At 41.8% G+C, this 20,991-nt stretch overlaps 2 protein-coding genes across 8 annotated transcripts in view; one reads left to right on the forward strand and one right to left on the reverse strand.

Moving 5' to 3' along the window:
- MIA3 (MIA SH3 domain ER export factor 3) overlaps window positions 1–6,715 on the reverse strand; it is a 28,487-nt gene extending 21,772 nt beyond the window's left edge. The window contains exons 1-2 of one of the 3 annotated variants that reach the window (XR_005627150.1): window positions 6,286–6,715; window positions 5,481–5,614 (exon numbers count right to left, since the gene is read on the reverse strand). Coding sequence is in view for 2 of the 3 variants with exons in the window: in XM_039705788.1 (XP_039561722.1) it covers window positions 5,481–5,614; window positions 6,286–6,454 (303 nt within the window). In the remaining variant the exon portion in view is untranslated. The remainder of the gene's footprint in view (window positions 1–5,480; window positions 5,615–6,285) is intronic. The other 2 variants (XM_039705788.1, XM_039705789.1) reach the window with 2 other exon arrangements.
- A 2,730-nt stretch (window positions 6,716–9,445) lies between these two features.
- TAF1A (TATA-box binding protein associated factor, RNA polymerase I subunit A) overlaps window positions 9,446–20,991 on the forward strand; it is a 14,067-nt gene continuing 2,521 nt past the window's right edge. Inside the window, exons 1-9 of one of the 5 annotated variants that reach the window (XM_039705799.1) lie at window positions 10,583–10,944; window positions 12,172–12,341; window positions 12,421–12,590; window positions 13,146–13,259; window positions 14,223–14,421; window positions 15,129–15,259; window positions 16,779–16,937; window positions 18,014–18,080; window positions 19,114–19,234. In XM_039705799.1, the coding sequence (XP_039561733.1) occupies window positions 12,564–12,590; window positions 13,146–13,259; window positions 14,223–14,421; window positions 15,129–15,259; window positions 16,779–16,937; window positions 18,014–18,080; window positions 19,114–19,234 (818 nt within the window). In that variant the 5' untranslated portion in view covers window positions 10,583–10,944; window positions 12,172–12,341; window positions 12,421–12,563. Of the gene's footprint in view, window positions 12,342–12,420; window positions 12,591–13,145; window positions 13,260–14,222; window positions 14,422–15,128; window positions 15,260–16,778; window positions 16,938–18,013; window positions 18,081–19,097; window positions 19,235–20,991 lie in introns of all 5 variants that reach the window. The other 4 variants (XM_039705796.1, XM_039705797.1, XM_039705795.1 and 1 more) reach the window with 4 other exon arrangements.

Below are 20,991 nucleotides of genomic sequence, written 5' to 3' on the forward strand. Positions count from 1 at the left end.
TTCACTAGATAAAACTTAAATTATAATGCACTGTACAGGGGGGTTTTATATGTTGTACAGGGGGGTTTGGAATTCTGTACATGGGGGTCGGGAGTCCCAGGATGGAGGGATTTGGGCGTGCCCTGTCCTTCTTTCTTCTCCTTGGCATCCATGTTCAAGATGATGTTGGCATGTGTGGATTGGTTCATGGTGAAGGTGCACTTGCCAACAAGGGCAAAAAGTATTGGAAATAGAAGGTAAATATCTAATACGTAGTTTTCACTATAAAAGAGACAACCGCCCCGTGGGCGGGAGAGAGTGCCCTTGGCTGTCTTGCTGATCAGACCTCGGCTGGACAGACAGAAAAACTTTGTAGATAAGGAACAATAAACTCAACTGAAGATCGAAAAGCAAGAGTCCAGACTCCTTCTTCGAAAGCGCGGCCTGTCCAGAACTACCTTTTCCCGTGCTGGGGCAGAGACAAGTGACAGCCGACCCCGGCAGGAGAGCTGGGAATAAATCCCAGGCCTTCTGACTCAATTGCTTTAACTGCTATTGTGCAGGCACCAGAGGTACCACACACACCTCAAGGATTTTCTCAAGTAGCAAGTAGAAGAGGATCGTTGACTAATAAGATTTACATCCATGCACAATATTATAGCCCAAAATACGTTCACCTTGTAACTTACAGAAAAAAATTCTTAAAGCGGATTGTAGAGAAATGCAAAATTGCATAATTTTAAAATGCAGAATTAATAATTTAAAAACCTGTGTGGAAAATATACCCCCCTCTCTTCTGCAAATGCATTGTTTCTCTTCAGTGCTTGACACAAGCAAAAAATCAGTCACAGAATGGTGATTTTCAATGTGCTAAAGTAAGGCAAACAGTGGAAGACAAGAATCTCTCTTATCACTCACCAGATATGATCTACACAGAGTAATGCTCACACTTAAGAGTGCTGACAACAGCTGCCAAGAAGCCAATATTAATAGCATGCAATCACTACTCTGATTAGATAGTTGAGGCAATTAGAGTCTGGTGGAAACACATAGAAAGGTACAAAGTTCCTAGACAACCAAAATATCTGGGGGAAAAAATAAAGTTGGTCATTTCCTCAATCATTCGTTACAGGAAAAAGATGACAATTGCCAATTTTCTTGAAGAGTTTGTGTGGGGAGAACACTCAGCTAAAGTTCAAACTAAAAAAGAAACTTGGTATGGGATATTAGGGATACACAGATATATTGTTACACTGATAGCACTGGAACAGGTTAACCTTGCCTGAATCTTTCTAGATTTACAATGGTATTAAAACAAAAAAAGATTAAATTAGTATCTAGTAAATAATATAATAATAATTTTTGGAGGTGCTCGTTTTGATTTGCAAGTGAAGAACAAAGTGATACATTACAGGACTTCCTTTTTAAACTACTTCTCATTCAGATCTTATCTTCCATAGTTGATATCTCTGAAGTTAGTTACACATGTATTAAGAAACCCCAAACTGTTCCCTCTCCACCTTTTGTAAACAGATATTGCTCTCTTACTGAAAACAGATAATGTATGTATGATTATTATTAGGAATTATGTTTATTATTGGCAACTACCAATGGGAATGGGAAATTCATTTAGACAAGTCAAATCAAAAGCTTGTCTGTGTGTAGTACACTAGAGTTTAATTGTAAATAGGCTTATTGCTCTCTCTAAACTTCAACTCCAGTTTTTAATGATCTTTCTGAAAACATAAGTTAGAGCTTCAAAGCCTCCTTACAGACTAATCTCTGTGACAACCATTATAATCAGGCATCACAATTTGAAACTCCTTTATTGCAATCCAAGCTGCTGACCATACAAGTCATCTGCAGTGACCCAGTTTGCCACTTCTGTGGTTTAGAAGCCATATGGGATCTGCCTGCCCAAAATTTCATCTGCTTCTCTCCTTACAAGTACTCTCTTGTAAGAGGAAAAAAATGCCTCATTGTGCAAATAAAGGAAACATTCATTTTCTACAGACATGACAGAGGAAAGGCACTATCAATGCCAAGTGTATAAGGGAGAAATATCCACTCTCTTCCCAGCCAAAAAGTTGTGCATGGACAAGACATGTGGCTGTGTGTATATCATCTGGCCCCCCTCGTGTCCACGTGCCACAGGCAGCTGCTGCAGATTCACTGACCAAGAAGCCACACTCTCACATCATGTATCAGAAAACAGACAGCTGGGGAAGATGATGTTCAATTTTTTTTAATCTTAAAGCCCACATCCCTAAAGCACAGGCATCACAGGTAACTAAAACGTCAGAACACAGGGCAAAGAAGAGCTGGTTTGCACCTGCTGAGCATTGGCAGTGTTAAAAAAACACAGTATTGCCCTGACCCTCTGGGTCCTCCAGAAATATTGTCTTCCTGTTCTACTTAATTTTATCCATCCTGTCTTCTTTTCTACTAACCTATGTACAAGGTTTGAAAACAAACAAAACAAAACAAAAAACCAACAATACAAAGAAGCCACAATCTGCAGTTAAGTTCATTTCTTGTAATATGAGGCCAGAAATGGTTTTCTCAACCTTGAATCAAAGGTATTAAATTCAACCCTTTGCCATAAGATAAAATAACAACCTTAAAGTGTCTTTGACAAAATGCTTTGTGAAAAAGCAGCAAGTTTTACTTGGAAAGATCTGACATACTTCTGGAGTTTTGGACCCTGCTAAAGTGAGGGTAGAATACAGGAAAAATGCACAGGACATACAACAACTTGATGGCGTAAGCAACACAAGATTGATGCTGAAGAGGAGACTGATTTACAGCAGAACACTGTGCAGAGGACAACAAGAGTACGTGATATGCTCTATCTTTTGGCTTTGGGGGAAAAAAATCAAGCATTTTCCCCATAACTGATGTATTAATGAAATTCATAACATAAAATGACTATTAAATAATTGTCATAGAGTATTTTCCAAGCATTTGGCTTTGCTTTACTATTGAGGTTTAGAGAGCTCTGCTAAAAACTACAGGCCATATAATGCATAGAATACATATTACAGCTGGGTTCCAGAATTTTTTCACATGCAAAATACCCAGTGAACATAGTGTGTGCTCTGTAAGCAATTTAGTATTAAAGACTGGCACCACAAAATAATAATAAAGGAGCTACTTTGTGAAAGTACAACATGTTTACTGGCACAGGGAAAGAAAAAAATCAACAATAGCTTGAAAAGGGTGAAGTGAATTAGAAAAGCAAATGCAAATAAAGCCTAGTCCCATCTGCTACAGAAAGGCTCCTTTTCTTATCAGATCATCTCCCTTCAGGTCAGAAATACTATTGTACTTCTCATGGCTTCTTCAAATTGATTTTGGAATTAGAATCTGTATTTACAACTTGTTTGAAATAAGCCCCAGGTTGCATCAGTTGAAGCTTCTTATACACACATTTCCCTGACCTCTGCTCACACCTGACAATCAGGACTCCAGTTTGCCTTTGATTTCATAGCTTCTCTTCTGCCCTAATAATCCTCCCCCGCAAAAAAAAAACTTTGGGGAATGGAAAAAGGCAGCAGGGTACATGGATGGGATCAAATAATGCACATAAAGTCCACGTGAAGTCACGCAGTGAGATCCTAAAAGGGCCAAGGCAGAAGGTAGCATGGCTTCAATTGGAATTCTTTTGATGGCAGACCTCACTGGATAGCCTGGTTTTAATTAGCAAGCAGCAGCTTCCTGCTGGCTCCAAGACTTCACACAGCAGGCATGGCTGGCCTGCATAAATCAAACTGCCCAACCAAACCTGGCATGGGAAATCAGGCTGCCCAGCCAAATTTGACACAGGAAGTCACGAAACAGGAAAGACCCCAGTCCTACCTGTGAGTCAGGGACAGGGGCAGCTGGGCCAGTGCCCTACTCAAAATGCAAAGGCAGGCACCTCTGACTCTGCTGCAGTGCTTCCATGCTGGTTGTTGTAGCATTATGATTAATGCAGCAGCAGTCAATCCAAGAGGGATAAAAGAAACAAAGATTATAGCTACCAACCAAAAGGAATCAGTCTGGCAGCACTGCCCTAAAAGGAGCACTGAAAATCATGTAACACAGTTGAAAAATGACAACAAATAAAATGGAGCTTGGCAATTCTTTCCAACCTGCCAGCTGCAGCTTTTAGTTTAAACTCCAAGCAAACATCCTTTTAACTTGGAGACACACCTAACTGTTGCATGAGCTGCCTATCAGTGAATAATTAAATTGAATATTAACTCAACAATTACCTTAACCTGCTGTCTGATCTTGCAGCCTACATTACACCTTGTTAAGAGGATGCAAAATTGGCCCCACACTGCTACTCTGCATTCTTGAGAACTGGCAGCCCTGAAAACCTGTACCAACTAATTACCCAGATTATTTATGGTACAGTACATGTCAGAAGGGAATTACCACCATGAGAGAATTATTAACTCTTCTTTAACCATGTGCTGCAGCTTTTCTGTTCACTTCTGTATCATTCTAATTGGATGCAGCTCTTACTGAGAGCTTGGCTGTCCACACCCAGCCTGAAGTGGTTACAGAAAGTGACACATCCTGATTTTCACTGAACCTCTAGCCCCACAGTCAATACCCAGGTGTGGTGTCAAGCAGCCAAGACTACTGTCAAAATTGTTTATCCTTTGTAGAAAACTAGAATAAGAAAAGAGGTTGAAGTAAACAATTTAGACACTAAAAAGGATGTAGGGGAAACATGGGGAGGAAGTAACAGGGACTAGGTCTAAGCAACCTCTGTATTACCAACATTTTCAAGGGAAGCCCACAGAAACTGCTCTTCCTCCATGGTATCTCAGTTCTGCCTCTGCCAGGAAAATAAGGTGCTTATGAAAGTCAAGAGGAGCGTTCTACAAAGTAACTGCAAGTATGGGGATGTTCTTTACCCATTAGCAGAAGCCTCTCAGATTGTCCAAGGACGCTGACTACTCTGCAAGCTACAGCAGAGCTAAGAGAGACAGACCTTTTAGAAATCAAATTTACCCTAATCCTTTCTAGTTTTACTACTTATTTTTCCTCCAACTCTGCATGCAGCTTAGATAAAAAGGGGAAGAAGGCAGATGAATATTAGGATGAGAAGCATAATTAAAACATGCATATGCAGTGATCTTTAGCAGGATTACAGAGTGCAGGATGAGACCACGTCATTGGAAAATACAAGCACAGGCTTAAGCCTCCCTAAATGGGAAGGGAGGCTCAGCTTCCAGGTGGCCCTGTAGCACCACTGACAGTGCTGCAATAGGAGGTTTTCAACACAAAGGCAGTTTTCTAACAGTTTTTAGACACATTAGAGTTGCCTATTTTTCACAGCACTCAGGTTTGATCAAATGTCATCCCATTTCCCACTGGCCTCATGACAAAGCAGCATTCACTGTGTTTAGCCATGTTCAAAACTCCAAGCATTCTCTTACAATGTAAAAGGAATGAAAACAGATTACCAAGAAGAGCACACTGAAGAAATGCTCTACAGTACTTACGCTTCCAGCCCAAAGCTCAGTGGATTCTCCTATTAGTTTATAATACACATACACTGCTTCTCCCTTCTTAAAATTTACAAAGCGACAGTCTGGACCTTTAAAATCCTGCATGGCCTTCCCTCGGCACATTAACACTGTCCAAAGAAAACAAAGAGAAGAGTATGACTTTTAAAATAATTTACATGAAAAGTGTATTTGCCAACTGGCAGTAAACAGGACCTTGCATGCTCCACTTTGCTATTTTCTAGATTGGGTCAAGAGATAAAGTAAATTGAAAGTCCAACTAAGAAATCAATAAATTAATAAAAATATAACTAAATTGAAAGTATAACTAAGAATTTTTTAGCTATAATTAACACAAACAAGCCAAGTTATAACTAAAATTTTTTAAAAGGCAAGTTATAGCTAAAAAAGTAAAGAAGCATGCTAGTAAAGACAAGTGTTTGACAAAGCACTGGAGAACTACACTTCAGGGGTAAGCTATGAAGCTAATTATTAATGTTAAATCAGAAAGATGACATCTGTGTCCTAGCAAACCGGTCCTGGAATTATCCCAGAGAACATCCACGGGTTTATCACGAGAGGGCTCTGCAGTGGAGGGAGAAAACGAAACACGGAGCTGCGGGGATGGGAAAACTTGGCCGAGTAGAGGGACGGGGCACGTGAGCGTCGCGTTCCCGTTTCCCCGATCCTCCCCAATTTCTGCGCACGAGCCGGCGGAAGGAGGGGGCTTAGGGAAGAGCCTCCGGCAGGCATCTTCGCCCACAACTCCATGGCCGGGGCCGTGCCCGCTGCCCCCACTCACTGCTGCACTCGAGGTCGGCGCAGCGCTTGCGCTCGGCGAAGCGGCGGCCCAGGTCGGGCGCGGCGGCGGCGGCACAGCGCGAGCCCGGAGGCAGCGGCAGCAGCAGCAGCAGCTGCAGCAGCATTAGGGCGAGCAGCAGCCGGGGCTCCGGCGGCGCAGCTGCGGCCATGTCGGCGAGCGCCGCGGAGGGAGGCAGCCGGGCCGGGAAGGAGGGAGCAGACACGTCAGCAGCGCCGGCGGGAGGGCGATGTGGCGGGGGAGGGACAAGCCCGGCCCCGCCGCCGCCAAGGAAGGAGGGCAACGCACGAACTCTCCTTCACGCCCTGCCGGCGGCAGGATCCCGAGGAGGCAGCGCCCCTGGCCGCTGCACCGAGCAGGAGGCCGGCTACTTTTCCTGCTTCGCAGGCCAGAAAAGAAGGAAGGTCCTGCCCCTTATTTGTGCGGGTTTTTCCAGGTGAGGATCGCTGGAGTAACGAGAACTTACAGAAAGGTTGTAGCTGCCTCCCTGTAAGGACACGACAGATGCGAACAAGCACTTGGCTGCTCTCCCTCCTGCTCCGTCGAGCAGTTCTTATCTCTGCTGGGGAGGAGCAACCGCCACTTTCCCGTTGACCTCCGAGAGTTTGAGGTTACACCTGCGGTGTAGCAGGCGGAGGAGCTCATTCAGCCGTGACCCAGCACTGGGGAAAGTGCTGGGTTTTACAGCGAGTAGCCGAAAGCGCAGGATTCCCCAACAGGCCTATCATTGTCCTTTTGTAGCTGCAGCTTCCACTTGCTGGTACATTTTAAGTGTTGAGTGTTTGCAAGCCAAAATATGTGCTGCTCACAAGTGTGCCTGCACTTACCATTGCCTTCACGTTCATCACCTTAACATTGCCTTAGAGATCTAAAATGGCAAAATGACAGCAGAAGTTACAATGCAGATGAACAAAACTTCTCTTATTCAGACCCATGTTATTTGTTCAGCACAGTAGCCTGAGTAGACAGAGAATAAAAGATGCAGGTAAGAAAGGACAGATGACATAAGAGAATCCTCTTGCTGGTAAATCAAATTACTACATTTTTTGTATTTTTTTCTATTTTCCAGAGCAAATTCTGAAGCTGCTCCCAAAATGAATAGGCACTCACACAACTGATAGTCAAGGTGAATAATTAATTTTTTTGGTGCTTGTCAAAGCAGCTGAGGGTTTTTTCCAAGCACTTTTAAAGAGCCCTTTTAAATGCTACATCTCAAGACTTAGCAATCACTGTTGCTAATTGCATGTGTTCCTCTTGCATCTTCATGCCTATTGATTTTCGCTCCAGACTCATTTCCACAGTCTCATTCTACAAGGCCTTAGATCCAGGCTTAGTTACTGCTGTGTAATCTCTGAAAAATACATGTTTCATTTTTCAGCCCCCACCTAGAGCAGTTTAATATTTTAATCACATTATGAAAAAGTGTCAAGGTAGAAACAGGTGTTGGTACCTCCTTGCCCAGCATCCTACGGACATCTTGGCATTTCTTATGGTCCTGTGTATCCCCAGGACCCACACACTACAGGAATGCAATGATTCATTCACCCAGTGCTCATGTGTTTTCTCCAGGCCTAGCGCAGTATAGCGGCTGTAGCTCTCCTGCAATTGTGTTGACATTCTTGTTTCACATCTTAGAGAATGAGGTGATACCTATTTGTCATCACTGATGTTGGCTGATTAAAAGCTCTAAGAAAGCCTAACTCAGAAAAGAAGTTTTGAAATCTACAAGTTTGTCACAACTTACAATATGGAAATAAATTCAATCAAGACACATTTTAGGATAATTGTATGAGTGAAAGATAAACATTCTTTCCTCAACTTTAACATTTCCTCTTGTGTAATGCCCACAGAATTAGGTCCAATTTCTTGTGAAGAAAGAGCTGTTTGGTCATTTTCCATCAATACAATTTATCAAGCTTATCTTTATAAAAGACCAAGATAAAAGGTAATAAAAGGTGTCTGTGGTTGTAAAAACAAGAGCAAGAAAGGGAAATGTGAAGACAAACAAAATCACATACTTCTTGTATAAGTCACTGCCTTTATTGTACAATAATGAGCAGCTTGCAGTTGATACGTATACACAAGTTTACCACTGCAACTGTCAAGTATTTCCTACAATTTCAAGTATTTCAGGGTAATAAGGTAACCACTTATTAACATACCTAGCTTTCCTCAATGTGTGAAAGAAAAGAAAAATACTTCACTTAGTTCAATTAAGATATTTCAGGCAAAATTTCTTTCCAGTTTTCAACCCCAGTCTTGGAAGTATGTATTCAGCTATGAGTGTAGTTCCACTGTATACGAGGTATCTAAAATTCACCTACTCTTACAAAGCAGTTCTCCTATCTCTTCTGCACTAAAATAGCTACTAAAGTAGCGGATACCCATTAACAAGATCATAAACTGGCTAAGTTTACCTGAGGATCAGGAAACATTCACTGTGGCAGTTTCTGGGGTCCCCACTGTTGGGAGGAAATTGATGAATCTGACTCCATGTTTTTAGAAGGCTAATTTATTATTTTATGTTCTATAATATTGTAATAAAGAATGCTATACTAAACTATACTAAAGAAAGCTAGAGAAAGGATACAGACAGAAGGTTACAAAGAATGATAGTGAAAATTTGAGATTCCTTCCAGAGTCTGGACACAGCCTGACCGTGATTGGTCATTAAGTTAAAACAATTCACATGAAACCAATAAAATATGCACCTGTTGGTAAACAATGTCTAAACCACATTCCAAAGCAACAAAACACAGGAAAAGTAAATCGGTTAATTATTGTTTTCATTTTTCTCTGAGGCTTCTCAGCGTCCCAGGAGAATAATCCTGGGCAAAGAGTTTTTTCAGGGAATATAACTGTGACAACTCACTTATGTATGACACAGGAAAATAAAAATAACAAGCCAAAAGTAAGTGTTCTTGCATGCAAATGTGAGAACTTTTACCAAAAATTGAGGGATAAGTTGGATTCTGAAATTAGAATACTGAGCTAACAGAAGATCAGGAGTGTTGTAGGAACTGACATCAAACTTGGGGAACACCAGTGATCAGAGAGGCACTCACACAAGGTACAAATTATAAAGGACAGTCAAATAAAATGGCACTGATAAAGATGTGGTGTTACATAGCAATTTATTGTCAGCAATCAAGTTACTTATCCATTAATAACAACACTTATAAACTGAAATGCTGGCCTTTATTGGAAGAACACAGGATTAAAAATAAATAAAATGCAAAGGGTGACTTCTGTTTTACCCACATTGATTTATTAAATACCATATTAAATTATTATATTAAGGTTTAAGTGTTTAAATGCTGCACACAACTGTTCTGCCTTGCACTATTCCCAACACTGCTTATTGATCACAGCTGAACCAAGACAGTCCATCACAGGAACTTTTAATCTGAGCCAGTTTATTATTTACTCACTCTCCTATGCCAGGGCAGTTCTGAAAAAAAACCCAAACAAAACAAAACAAAAAACAAAACAAAAACAAACCAAAAAACCCACAAACAAACAAAAACCCACCCAAAACAACTCAGTAAGATCTTATGCAGTAAACTGGACTTTGTACACATCAAAACAGTTCAGGGCAAACTCAATTCCAAAGTGGTTTAAAGAAACGAAGTTCCAGCACAGATTTGTATAAACCAGCTGCTGTGGCTAAGGCAGATGGATTCCCAAAATCTGTGCGGGAGCACAGGCAACATCATTGCTCTACAACGCACAGGATTTTGATTCTTAATCTCTTCCTTCTGTAGAACGTAATGAGTTACAAAGGAACAGGAAAATAGCAATACAGCTAATGGAAAGAGTAACAGGAGAAGCTCACTAATTTATCATTGGAGTAACCAGGGCATTATCCACGGTTCTAGTCATTCTCTGACTGCTGTACATCTAGAAATAAACACCTCTGCTACACCGCTGCACACACCCAGCTACGCCCCATGCTCCACCTCATCCCTCATGCTTCACCCTTGGCCCGCATCTCTCATTTCCCCATACGCAAGGAGAAGGGAAACGCCACGCAGGCACCGCGCAGCCCCGCCCCTCACGGCGCAGGGGCCGCTCCCGCCCTGCGCTTCCGGGGACGTCGCGCCTGCCAGGAACTCCCGCCCCTGCTGCCTGCGGGGAGGTGCCGGCCTGAGGGCGCGGCCCGGCCCGGCCGCTGCCTACCCGGCCCCTGCTGAGTCCCCGTGTTCGGCTCGGCCGGCACCTCCCGCCCCTGTGAGCTGCAAGGTGAGGTCGGAGCCCGGCTGACCCTGGCGCCATGGACAGCTTCCTGGAAGAGGATGAGGAAGCGCCGGTAGTGGTAGTGAGGGGGAAGAGAAGGAGAAGCCCCGCCTCTCAGGCGGTCTTGCAGCCGCCCCTGCCCCTGCCCTTCCTGCCGCCGCAGCCGGGTAAGGGCGGAGCGCTTGGTATGTTCTCTTTGTGAACTCCTTCGTGCTACCCTGGGAATGGTGGCAGAGTTTCAGCTTCTATCCGCCTAATGTTAGCGCCGGGAAATAGGTTCCAAATAACCGTGGTTATTTGGTGAGCGGGCGGCGTGCCCTTGCAGGCAGCAGGGCCCATGGTATCATTGGGAAGAGCACTGCCAGCAAGTCGAGGGAGGTGATCATTCCGCTCTACTCAGCCCTGGTAAGGCACATCTGGAGTGTTGTGCCCATTTCTGGGCTCCTTGAAACAGGAGAAACATGGAGCTCCTGGAGAGCATCCCACAGAGGGCACCAAGGATGATTCGAGGTCTGGAGCATCTCTTATGAGGAGAGACTGAGGGAGCTGGGCCTCTTTAGTGTGGAGAAGACTGAGAGGGGATTTCATTAATGCATGTAAATATCTCAAAGACAGGTACTAAGGGCATGATGCCAGACTTTTCGGTAGTGCCCAGCAGTAGAACATGGTGCAGTGGCCATAAACTAAAGCACAAGAAGTTTCACCTCAGCATGAAGGAGATCTTTACATTGAGGGTGGCAGAGCACGGGAACAGCTGCCCATGGAGTTTGTGGAGTCTCCCTCTCTGGAGACTTTTTCAGATCCCAGCTGGACACCTTCCTGTGTCACCTTCTCCAGGTGACTCTGCCCTGGCAGCTGGTTGGACAGGATAATCTCCAGAGGTCCCTTCTAACTCTAATGGTTCTGTGATTACCTGACTTAGCCATTGTTTGAGTTATTGCTCTGCCTACAGCATCCAGGTAGGAGGTGTCTTGGTGAGCTTTTCGTGTGCCTTGTAGGTGGCTTTTTACGGATGAGCATTGTTGTGGGGTCATACAGCTGTGAGCTTTAAACACACTTCATGGAAATGAAGTTTCAGTTTCGTGCTGGTTTCAGTATAAATTGAACTACTGTTGATGTAAAAAGGCCACGGGGCCTCTTTGCAGCCTTATACTCAAATGAGAATAATTCTATATGTTTATCTTTGTGGGAATTGTTTAGCCTTTGGTACTGGAACAGTCTTATTTGTTTGTGTGCATGCAAATCTGCAGCATCATGGCATCACAAACTTAGGTGATGACTAATAAGTGAAGAGAGTAGTTCCCAAAATATGACAAAATGTACTGTGAAGTTATCAAAGCACCACGCTCCCTGATTCTAGTAGGGTAATAGTGTGACATAATTGGCTATTCACTGTTTCAAGTGAATGGAAATTTCAAGCACAGATGTGCTGCTTATGGAAAATGTAATTCCATATCACATTTCCAGCTTGTCCCATAGTCTTGCTTCCCTGTTTATCTTCAAAACCACAGAGCTTAAGATGACTCTTTATAGTGTCCATACAAGAAGGATGCTGAAATGGAGAGTATGTGGCTATTGTTTTGGGTTTTTTTGTTGTGGTTTGTTTTTTTTGGTTTTTTTTTTCTTATTTAGTATCTTCCAATGAACACAAGTTAAACTTCAAGAAGAGCAAGGAAACGTGTTTAAGTTACATTCAGGATGCCTTGCTCCAAAAGCAGTGGAAAAGGGCTGCAGAATTCCTGACCTGCTATGTTGAGTCACTAGAGAAGGACTATTCCAGAGAACACATTGGTCCGTCAGAGGTAAGCCCATGTTCCCTGAGTTCTTTTGCAGTTGAAAAAATACTTGAAAAGCAGCATATACTTAATTAGCTAATTACAGGCTTGATTTTTTTTTTTAAATAGATCCTTGACACAACAGAAGAAGACTTGGCTTGCTATAACTTCACTCTATCAGCAGTGTATCTATGAAAAGTCAAAGTAGTCCTCTAAAATGGGAAAGCAGTAACTGTGTTTGGTTCTGGCATGTCATCATTCAGAATCTGTTTGCAAGTTGGTGTCTTATTTATGTTGTTACCAGCTTTTGCAGTAGCTGCAAAACTCCTTGCAGGTGTTGAGATGGAAGCAGGTGGAAGGAAAAGGATCAGAGCTTTTAAATAAATGGAGTACTTGAGTATGGCTAGCTTGCAGACCTTGGAAACAAGTGGATGTAGTTGGGGAGCTATATCAAATTGGAAATAATCTTGGCTATTAAGTTCAAATAGTTGTGTATACTTGGTATCTTAGTGGGGGTCATATCAAAGAGGAACATAACTTTTCAGTGAGACAAGGAGGAACCCTCTGGCATGCAGTTTTCATAAACTCTTCTGGAGTTTTGCATTTATAATGAGCAATTCTGAACCACTGAATGACTCTAAAAGGCCTGCTGGATGAGTAGGTAGGTTAGATTATTAGCAGTAGATAATGCTTTGTAGTATTTTTTATTTGCAGCTCAAATGTACGTTTTTCATGTTCTACAGTAACTATAAGTTTAGTAAGACTGTATGTGATGTCTGTTGCCATTTTTGTACTAAAGTTGGTTTTGATTTTCTTTCTCCCCATTAACAGATGATTTGGAGAATAGGGACTGAAATATTGTGGCATCATTCCCAAAGCAGCATGAAAGAATTCAACTGTTTCATGGAACAGATGAAAACTTTAGGAGTAAAAAGGTACTTGAAGGTGAGTGTACTTAAAGCAGCCCTGATGATTTTTCACATTTATCTGAACACTTACTTGAATATTAACTTCCAGATCTCTTTTGCAATGTACTACTGACATTAGTGTCAAAAAAACTCAAACCCAACATTTGAATTATCAATTGCATGATATTCAATGGTCATTTTATACCTAACCTCATCTCATTTGGTCTGCATGTTTGATCACAGATGTATGTTCTCAATCCTTAGAAGTGCTTAAAAACCCTTTTATCTTTTAATTTGAATTTGAAATGGTCAAATTCATTTTCATGCACGTCCCAATGACATATAAATACAGGCAATTACTTGCCAAGTTTTATTTCCAGTCTTTAATTTGACCACTGTGCTGCTGACTAAACATTTGTACTTAAATTTTGCCTCATTACCCTCTCACTTTTTGAGTAATCTGATTATAAAACTGTATGTTGTGCACACCCATGTTACACAGCTGTGGACTTTTTTAAATGGATTTTTTCTTCTGGTGGCTCATTCAAAGCTATATTGTTGATTTCCTTGGCTGTTGTGCACTTGGGATAGTGCTTCTGTCTTTTATCCTGTTTTTAAAGGTCTTCAAAAGAAGTTCCATACAAGGGTTTTCTGGAGCTAACTGAAGGTTTAGGCTTTTATCTTATGGTGCCAAATCAACATGGTAGCGTGGAAGGACATCCCTCTTTCAGGTGCTCTGAAAAATAAGTAAAGGCAGCCCAGCTGGGTTTCCTCAGGTCATTTTTAGATCTTCTGAAATAGGTACAGCACATGTTAAAGACAAGCAGGTTTTTGAGGTAACACAAATAATTTAAATTCTTCATTACATGTCTTGGCAATATTTTTATACATGTCAGTAAGTCTCCTCTTTCTCTGCGCATATGTGTAGAACTTTGCTGTATTGCTGAAAATCTCTGCATTTGAGTGTGGAACCCTGTGTTTTGGACTGTTTGGGTTGCAGGTCTGCTTGGAGCATGTCTTCCATCTCCTCTGTAATGGACAAATAGATGAAGCCTATCAGAACCTGTCCCTGGCAGAAAGCTGGAGGTTTGGAGAGCAAACAGCTATTCAGGATAAGGAAATGAAGCTGATTCAGGCTTACAGGGGACTCTTAGACTACTGTAGCTGGTCTAAGCAGAAGAAAATCCTGTTAGAGCATGGTAAGTGTTTCTTGGATTGAGCTGTAGCTTCAACTTGCTCATGCAGGTGCCGTGGTTTGCAATGACACCTTTTCCTTTACCATACTTCAGTGTGTAATGTGTGGCTGGTACAGAATTCTGTATTAGCAATTATAGTAGTGCCAAAATAGCACTTTCTGAAGTGCCCTGAAATGCTGTTCTGAAACTGTTTCTCCCCATGTCCAGCCAGCATCACCTTAAATAATCATCAAAGGAATGCATTCCCTTAAAGCAGTGGTTTAATAGGTGTGCAAGTGCTTGATTGCTGCTGGAATATTGAGTGATAGCAAAGCCCTCAACACTTGTGTTTGAATTTCGGTTTCCTTAAAGATGTGGAAGTTGCTACATGTGTCACATCTGGTCCTATATATATCTACTGGCAGTGTTTTATTACTTGCACTAGATCTCATTCTCTGGAAACCAGATGTTGAATTTGGCTTATGGACCTTGCGCTGGTAGCATCTTCTCTTGACATCCTACTCATTGTGCTCCATAAGTTGAAATTGATTATAAATTTGAATGAGGAACAGTGAAAATTTCTTGTTTCAGTACTGAGGAGTCTTTTCTTAAAAGCTCTCTGACTGGAGTCCTTGCTTAGCAAAATGTGATCATCCCTAAGATGCAGCACTTCAAGATCCCTGTGCTTGGCAGAGTTAATAAATTTGTGACCTTCCTTTGTGTTTTGGTAGGTGAGGATGGATTTGCAGAATTAACTATTGAGCAGGAAATGCACGGTTACTTCCGGAAGGCAGCAGTGAACTTGAAGGAAATTATTAAAATACCTGGAGTCTGGGATGTCTTTGTGAAATGCTATGTGGATGTAAGGGCATGTATTACAGATGGCTTTCTTTTATGTTTCCTTGTCTAATTTTCATAAAGATACCCATATGCAGATTATTATCGGTGTGTGTGAGTGAAAACAAAGTATTTCAAAAGCAACACATTTGTATGTGCATGTCATGGGCTTTGATGTAGAGCACAGTGTACTCCTGGTAGAGCTGCAGAGCCTGAGCACAGTACAAAAAGAACTTTTATCTGTTCATTGTCAAGAAAAAGAAATAGACAAACATATTTACATATTTTGTTTTTGTGGGACTGCAAAAATTGGAACATAGCTGCTTTAGTTCAAATTCCTGAAAACACTTTGATTTTTGGCAGGGCAGTGTTTTCTCTGGATACATGAAATGTTAGAGATGCCAAATATGCAGCCCTCTGTGTTTTGGTTTGGCTTTTTTAAATATCTGCTTAGAATTTGTAATTAAGAATTAGTAATTTTAATGCGATCTTTTACTTCTTGTGGACACTGATAAATTCTGACTTCTCTAAACGTGTGTCTCAGTTTGGAAAGACAGAAGTCTGCTAAGGAAGGCAAGATCCTCCCCTGAAATGGAAATGTAAACTCCCTCTCTCTGAATTGTTATAAATTTGAAATTAAGGGGGGTTCTCAAGCAAAGATACGGGAGCAGGAATAACAGTTCCTTATTAGGGAAGAAAATAAAATAAACAATGCAGTAAATCAAAACAACACTGACAGAGTCAGAATACAACCTGACACCCTGTGGGTCAGGGTGTTGGTAGTAGTCCAATTGGAATTGTGACTGCAGTTCTCCTGGACTAGCAGATGTGGTTGTGTTGGAGCAGTGATCCTGTAGAAGGGTATAGTCTTCTTCTGAAGATCTAGTGGAAGAGGCAGCTGTTCCTCTGGGAATCCAGTGGAAAGGCTGTTCTGCTGTTGCAGAATCTCAGATTATATCTAGTTAGGAATGCTTGGCTCCTCCCTCTGGGTGGAGCATCTCACAATGGGATGCTGTAATTTTATCAGCCATGCAGTGACATTCAATGGCCCATTAACAGATGATATCTCTCTGGAGGGAGGATGGGTTGTGGAAGAGATAAGGAAAACTGCCTAATTAACAGAAGATAACTGCCCTACCTCTAACAGATGGCAAATAGAATACACATTGCTTGGCAATCTAGGACAGCACATCTTAAGAATTTTCCTTGGTGCTGGCATATGCCAAGTTCTGTCTCTAGAGATAGGGCAGGTGCCTTCAGCATCTCTTTCCAGTGAGCAAGGGATGATAATCCTTTGACAATTAAGTAGGTATTAAGGCATTTTCTCCCTGAGTAGCTTCTGTGTGTGAATTCTTGTCTCTCTGTACTGAGAGCAGCCAGTAAAATTAAGATGGGCAAGCATCTAATTATCAAATATACATTATCTAATACACTGCACTCTTATATACAGACTGTGCTGCTGGATGGATCTGTGGCAGTCCAGAATTAGTTGTAAGAGTTTGGTTGCCTGTATCTGACAAACTAATGACAGACTTAACTTCCAGTTGCTGGAGTTCTATGGAGACCACAATGAGGCCCGCCAAGTGTTAAATGAATATGCCTACAACTCAAAGTTCCCTGCTAACCCCAATGCCCATGTCTACCTCTATCACTTCCTCAAGAGGCAGGGTGAATCAAAGAAATCCCTCATATCTGCACTGAAGGTAGGTATCCCTTAGGAGATACAGTCTGTGTCAGTCACGGGGTGGTCTGACAGCTTGCTTGAGTTCTGTAACATTATTTATCCTATTGTATTCTGTGTGGGAAATAGTGGGTTACAGGGAAGTTAGTGGGAGGGAACAGAGTCCTTTACTGTCCTTGAATTCCAGTTCTTGTTTTGCCTTTAACTAGTACACCATATCACTTAAAGGCAGTAAGCAAGCTCAGAGAACATGTCCATGTGGTTCCAGAAGTCTGTATCAGCAGACTTGTGCATATCATGCATTGATTTCTTTTACAGGTTTGATCTTTACAATATTGTACAAATTATTAAATACCTTCTCTTTAACGTATTGATCCTGTCTAGCAATTAATTTCTTTGCTTGTTTTCAATGCGCTGTGCATTAAAGCTAAAAGTTAATATCTGCTGGTTGTTGGCAGACAAGACCTTGTTGGGTTAAGCTTTTACATTCCTGCTTTCCTTGCCCTTGGTATTCCTTGCAAACCATGCTCTGCCACTTGATGGCACTAATGTGCTTTTGTTAGTGCAAGTGTTGTTTAAAAACAGGTTTGTAAGGCTGTTGTGTTTGTTTTAGACTTTGATACTGTAGCAGATTTGCATGAAATTCTCCTCTGCATTTTAGCAGTGGCTTTAGACATGAGTCTCTTAAAAAACAGAGATAAATCATAGAAATTGTTTGATAAGTCCAGAAACAGATCCAATGCACAGAGCAGTAGACAGGGGAGCTAGAACTGTCCTAAGGAGAAAGTTACATTGCCTTCAAAAAAGGGGACACTGGATATGGATTTGGGCTGCTCCTTCAGAATGTTGTATTTGCCGCATGCAGTGTTTGTCAGCAGCCATCAAGGTATTTCATCTGTGGTGTCACAGAGCAGTGTCACAAATGTGCAAAATGGACCTAGAGATCCATTCTTTGTAACTAAGTTATAAAGATTGCTAAATTTTCTGAACTAAAAGCACCTGAAGCTCTGAAACCTGTGCTTTTCTTGGTCAGATAGAAGTCTTCAAAAGTTTTCACATTAAAATAACCTATCTGGGCTTTGTCTTTTTATTTTTCAGATCTTGCATGATATTGTTCCTTCTCATGAACTAATGATAGATTTTAATACCATGCTTCAAAAATCAAGTAAGTCTTTACCTTTGTTCATTTCATTTATGCTAATTTCAGAAAACTATTCCGGATTATCCTACCGCCTTCTTTCTGCTTTTGAAAGTAGTTTTGTTTTTTAAGAAATAATTCCAAAAACCTAACTCAAATGCCAACTTTTCAATCACCATAACCTCTTAGATGGATGTATGAGCAGTCACTTAGAAATTTGTGTAAACAAATGCCTTTTTTATTTTAAAGCAAGCAGTTGTAATGCACAGGCAGGATCTCAAAAACAACTTAATTTTTTTTAGGCACCCTACTCTGAATTCCAAGGTCTTCATTCGATTTTTGGGATCTTTGTTTTATTTTTTCTTTCCTTTCTTGGAATGTATCTATTCTTTAGTTCATTGTTAATGATCAAACAACAAAAATTTCCTTCTCTTTAAGGGAGCATTATCTTCAAGCTGGTAGAAAAGTCTTCTGATCTGAAGACTATTTTTTTTCCATGCTGATCAATTGTATTCCAAGCTGTCTGTCTTCTTGTGGCTTGGTATGTCCCAGCAGGTCAACAGATTGGTGAAATGTACATGAATAAAGATTGTTCTCTCTTCTGATATGATGAGGGTTAATGGCTTCAAACTGACAGGGAGAGGTTTAGAAGAGATTTTGGGAATAAATTCTTGATTGTCAGGGTGGTGAGGCACTGGCACAAGTTGCCCAGGGCAGCTGTGGATGCCCCATCCACAGTGTTGAAGGAAGTGTTCAAGGCCAGGATGGCTGGAGCATCTCTAGCAGAAGGTGTCCCTGCCCATGGCAGGGGGTTGTAACGTGATGATTTTTAAGGTCTTCTCCAACCCAAACCATGATTCTTCTTTCATAACTAATGAGAACAACTTGGAGATTTTAAAGAAATTTATACCAATAAACATAACTTATGTTTAAAGTAGCAGAATTATTGGGGGGGGGGGGGGGGGGGGGGGGCAGAGTGAAGAACTGTATTTCACTTGTGCATTACTAATGAGTTCATCCTGATCTGTGTAATTCATTAATCAGCCTCATATTTTTCCAGAGAAAAGAAAAAAACATCAACTGGGCCTAGAAGTTATTTTTGCAGCCTTGGATTATGCTGGCTGGAAAGAAAATGCAAAAGCATGGAGCTGTTTGGCAAGACAGGTGAAACAAATTGTAATGTAAGTAGCTCTGATGCAGTGTGTTGAAACAAATGTGTCAAGTCTCCACCTTTGGACAGTGGATCTCTGTGCTCTATATTTGCCTTCATTTTTGCCTTTCATACACAACTTCAGAATATCTTGAAATATACTGGGCATTTTGGTCACTGTACGGGAATGTCACTTCCCTGTTGTAGATAGCTTTATAGAATCCTAGAATAGTTTGGGTAGAAAGGGATCTGAAAGATCGCTTTGTTCTAGCCCCTCTGCCATGGGCAGGGGCACCTCCCACTAGAGCAGTGTAGTGGGCTGACCATGGCTGGATGCCAGACACCCACCAAAGGTGCTCTATGCCTGCACTCTGCAACTGGATGTGGAGAGAAAACATACTTGCTCATGGGTTGTGAGAAGGACAGGGAGAGACCACTCACCAAATACTGTACTGGGCAAAACAGACACAGGGCCTCACCATCAGAGTGAAAATTTTCTTCCTAATATCTAATCTAAACCTGTTGTTTGTGAGTTTAAAGCCATTCCTGACCCAGGGCCTCACCATCAGTGAATAATTTTCTTGGGGTTTTCTCTGGTTGAGATGATCCCAAGGTGTGTTAAAATGTCTTTTTTCCCCAACCCAGCTGTCAAAGAATAGATCAGGAGTCTTTGGCTGTCGTTCTCGAGGTCGTTTATTATTTCTTATCTAAAACATTTTCTGTCTGGCCTGCCAAGGTCTGTTCTGCAGGTCGGTCCGAGGAACACTCCCCACCCACGGGGCTGGTGGTGTCTTTTATACTACAAACCACGTATTTGATATTTACAGTTTATTTTCCAATACCTATCACCTATGTTAGACAGTGACTTTCTACTCTGCACCAATCCCAAAATGCCACCATCAGCAAGAAGATGGAGGCTAGGAAGAAGAAGAAAGGACAGGACAACGCCCAAATCCCTCCATCCTGTCCCCCTAGACTCCTATAATAAAATTCTTCAAAATGTCACCTTTCGCCCTGTGACAACTACTGTTATGCTACTTAAACTTTTGTGACTTGTAATTCTTCATATGAAGTTGGTAATTTGCTCCATGGGTTGAGATCGAATTCCCAAGTGTCTTTGGCTTTCTGACAGGGTCTCTGACGCCCCTGCCAGGGCTTTGAGCCATCCAGAGGGATGTCCTGGGTTCTGACATAATTTCTTCCTAATATTTAATCTAAACCTGTCCTTTTCCAGTTTAAAGCTGTTCCTCCTTGTCCTGTCTCTACCTTCCCTTGCAAAAACTCCCTCTTCGTGTTTCTTGCAGGTTCCCTTGAGGGGCTGGAAGGAGTTTGTGTTGCTGAAATGCTTGGTTTAAGGGCGTTATTGCCTAACAGTAATAACTGTTTGGGATGAATTAGTCTTTGAGTATGCCTGGAGTAACACAAACCTTTCCTAAGGACAAACCAACCCCTTCATACTACTCATTTGTTGACAAACCTGGAGAAACTTCCATATTACTATTGACAGACTGGCACAAAAGTGAAATGCTTGCTTCATTTCACACCATAATCTGTGCTATTGCCAAGACTTAATAAGACTGCTAGAGTTCACTTCCAGCCTCACAAGTGTTGCTAGGGATTAAAAAAGAATTGCTAATTTTATATAAAAATGCTTTTATTAGTGTTTTAGGTTTGGTATAAAGTCAGTGTGTGTTTCTGTTTCTCTGGGGGTGCCTCCCAGTGAGCCCCGGCCAGCCCCGGGTCGGCAGCGGCGACAGCGGTGGGGGGGGGGGGGCCCCCCTCTGGTGC

This window comes from Passer montanus, unplaced genomic scaffold, assembly GCF_014805655.1.
Source record: "Passer montanus isolate IOZ18808 unplaced genomic scaffold, ASM1480565v1 scaffold185, whole genome shotgun sequence".
NCBI classification, from domain to species: Eukaryota; Metazoa; Chordata; class Aves; order Passeriformes; family Passeridae; genus Passer; species Passer montanus.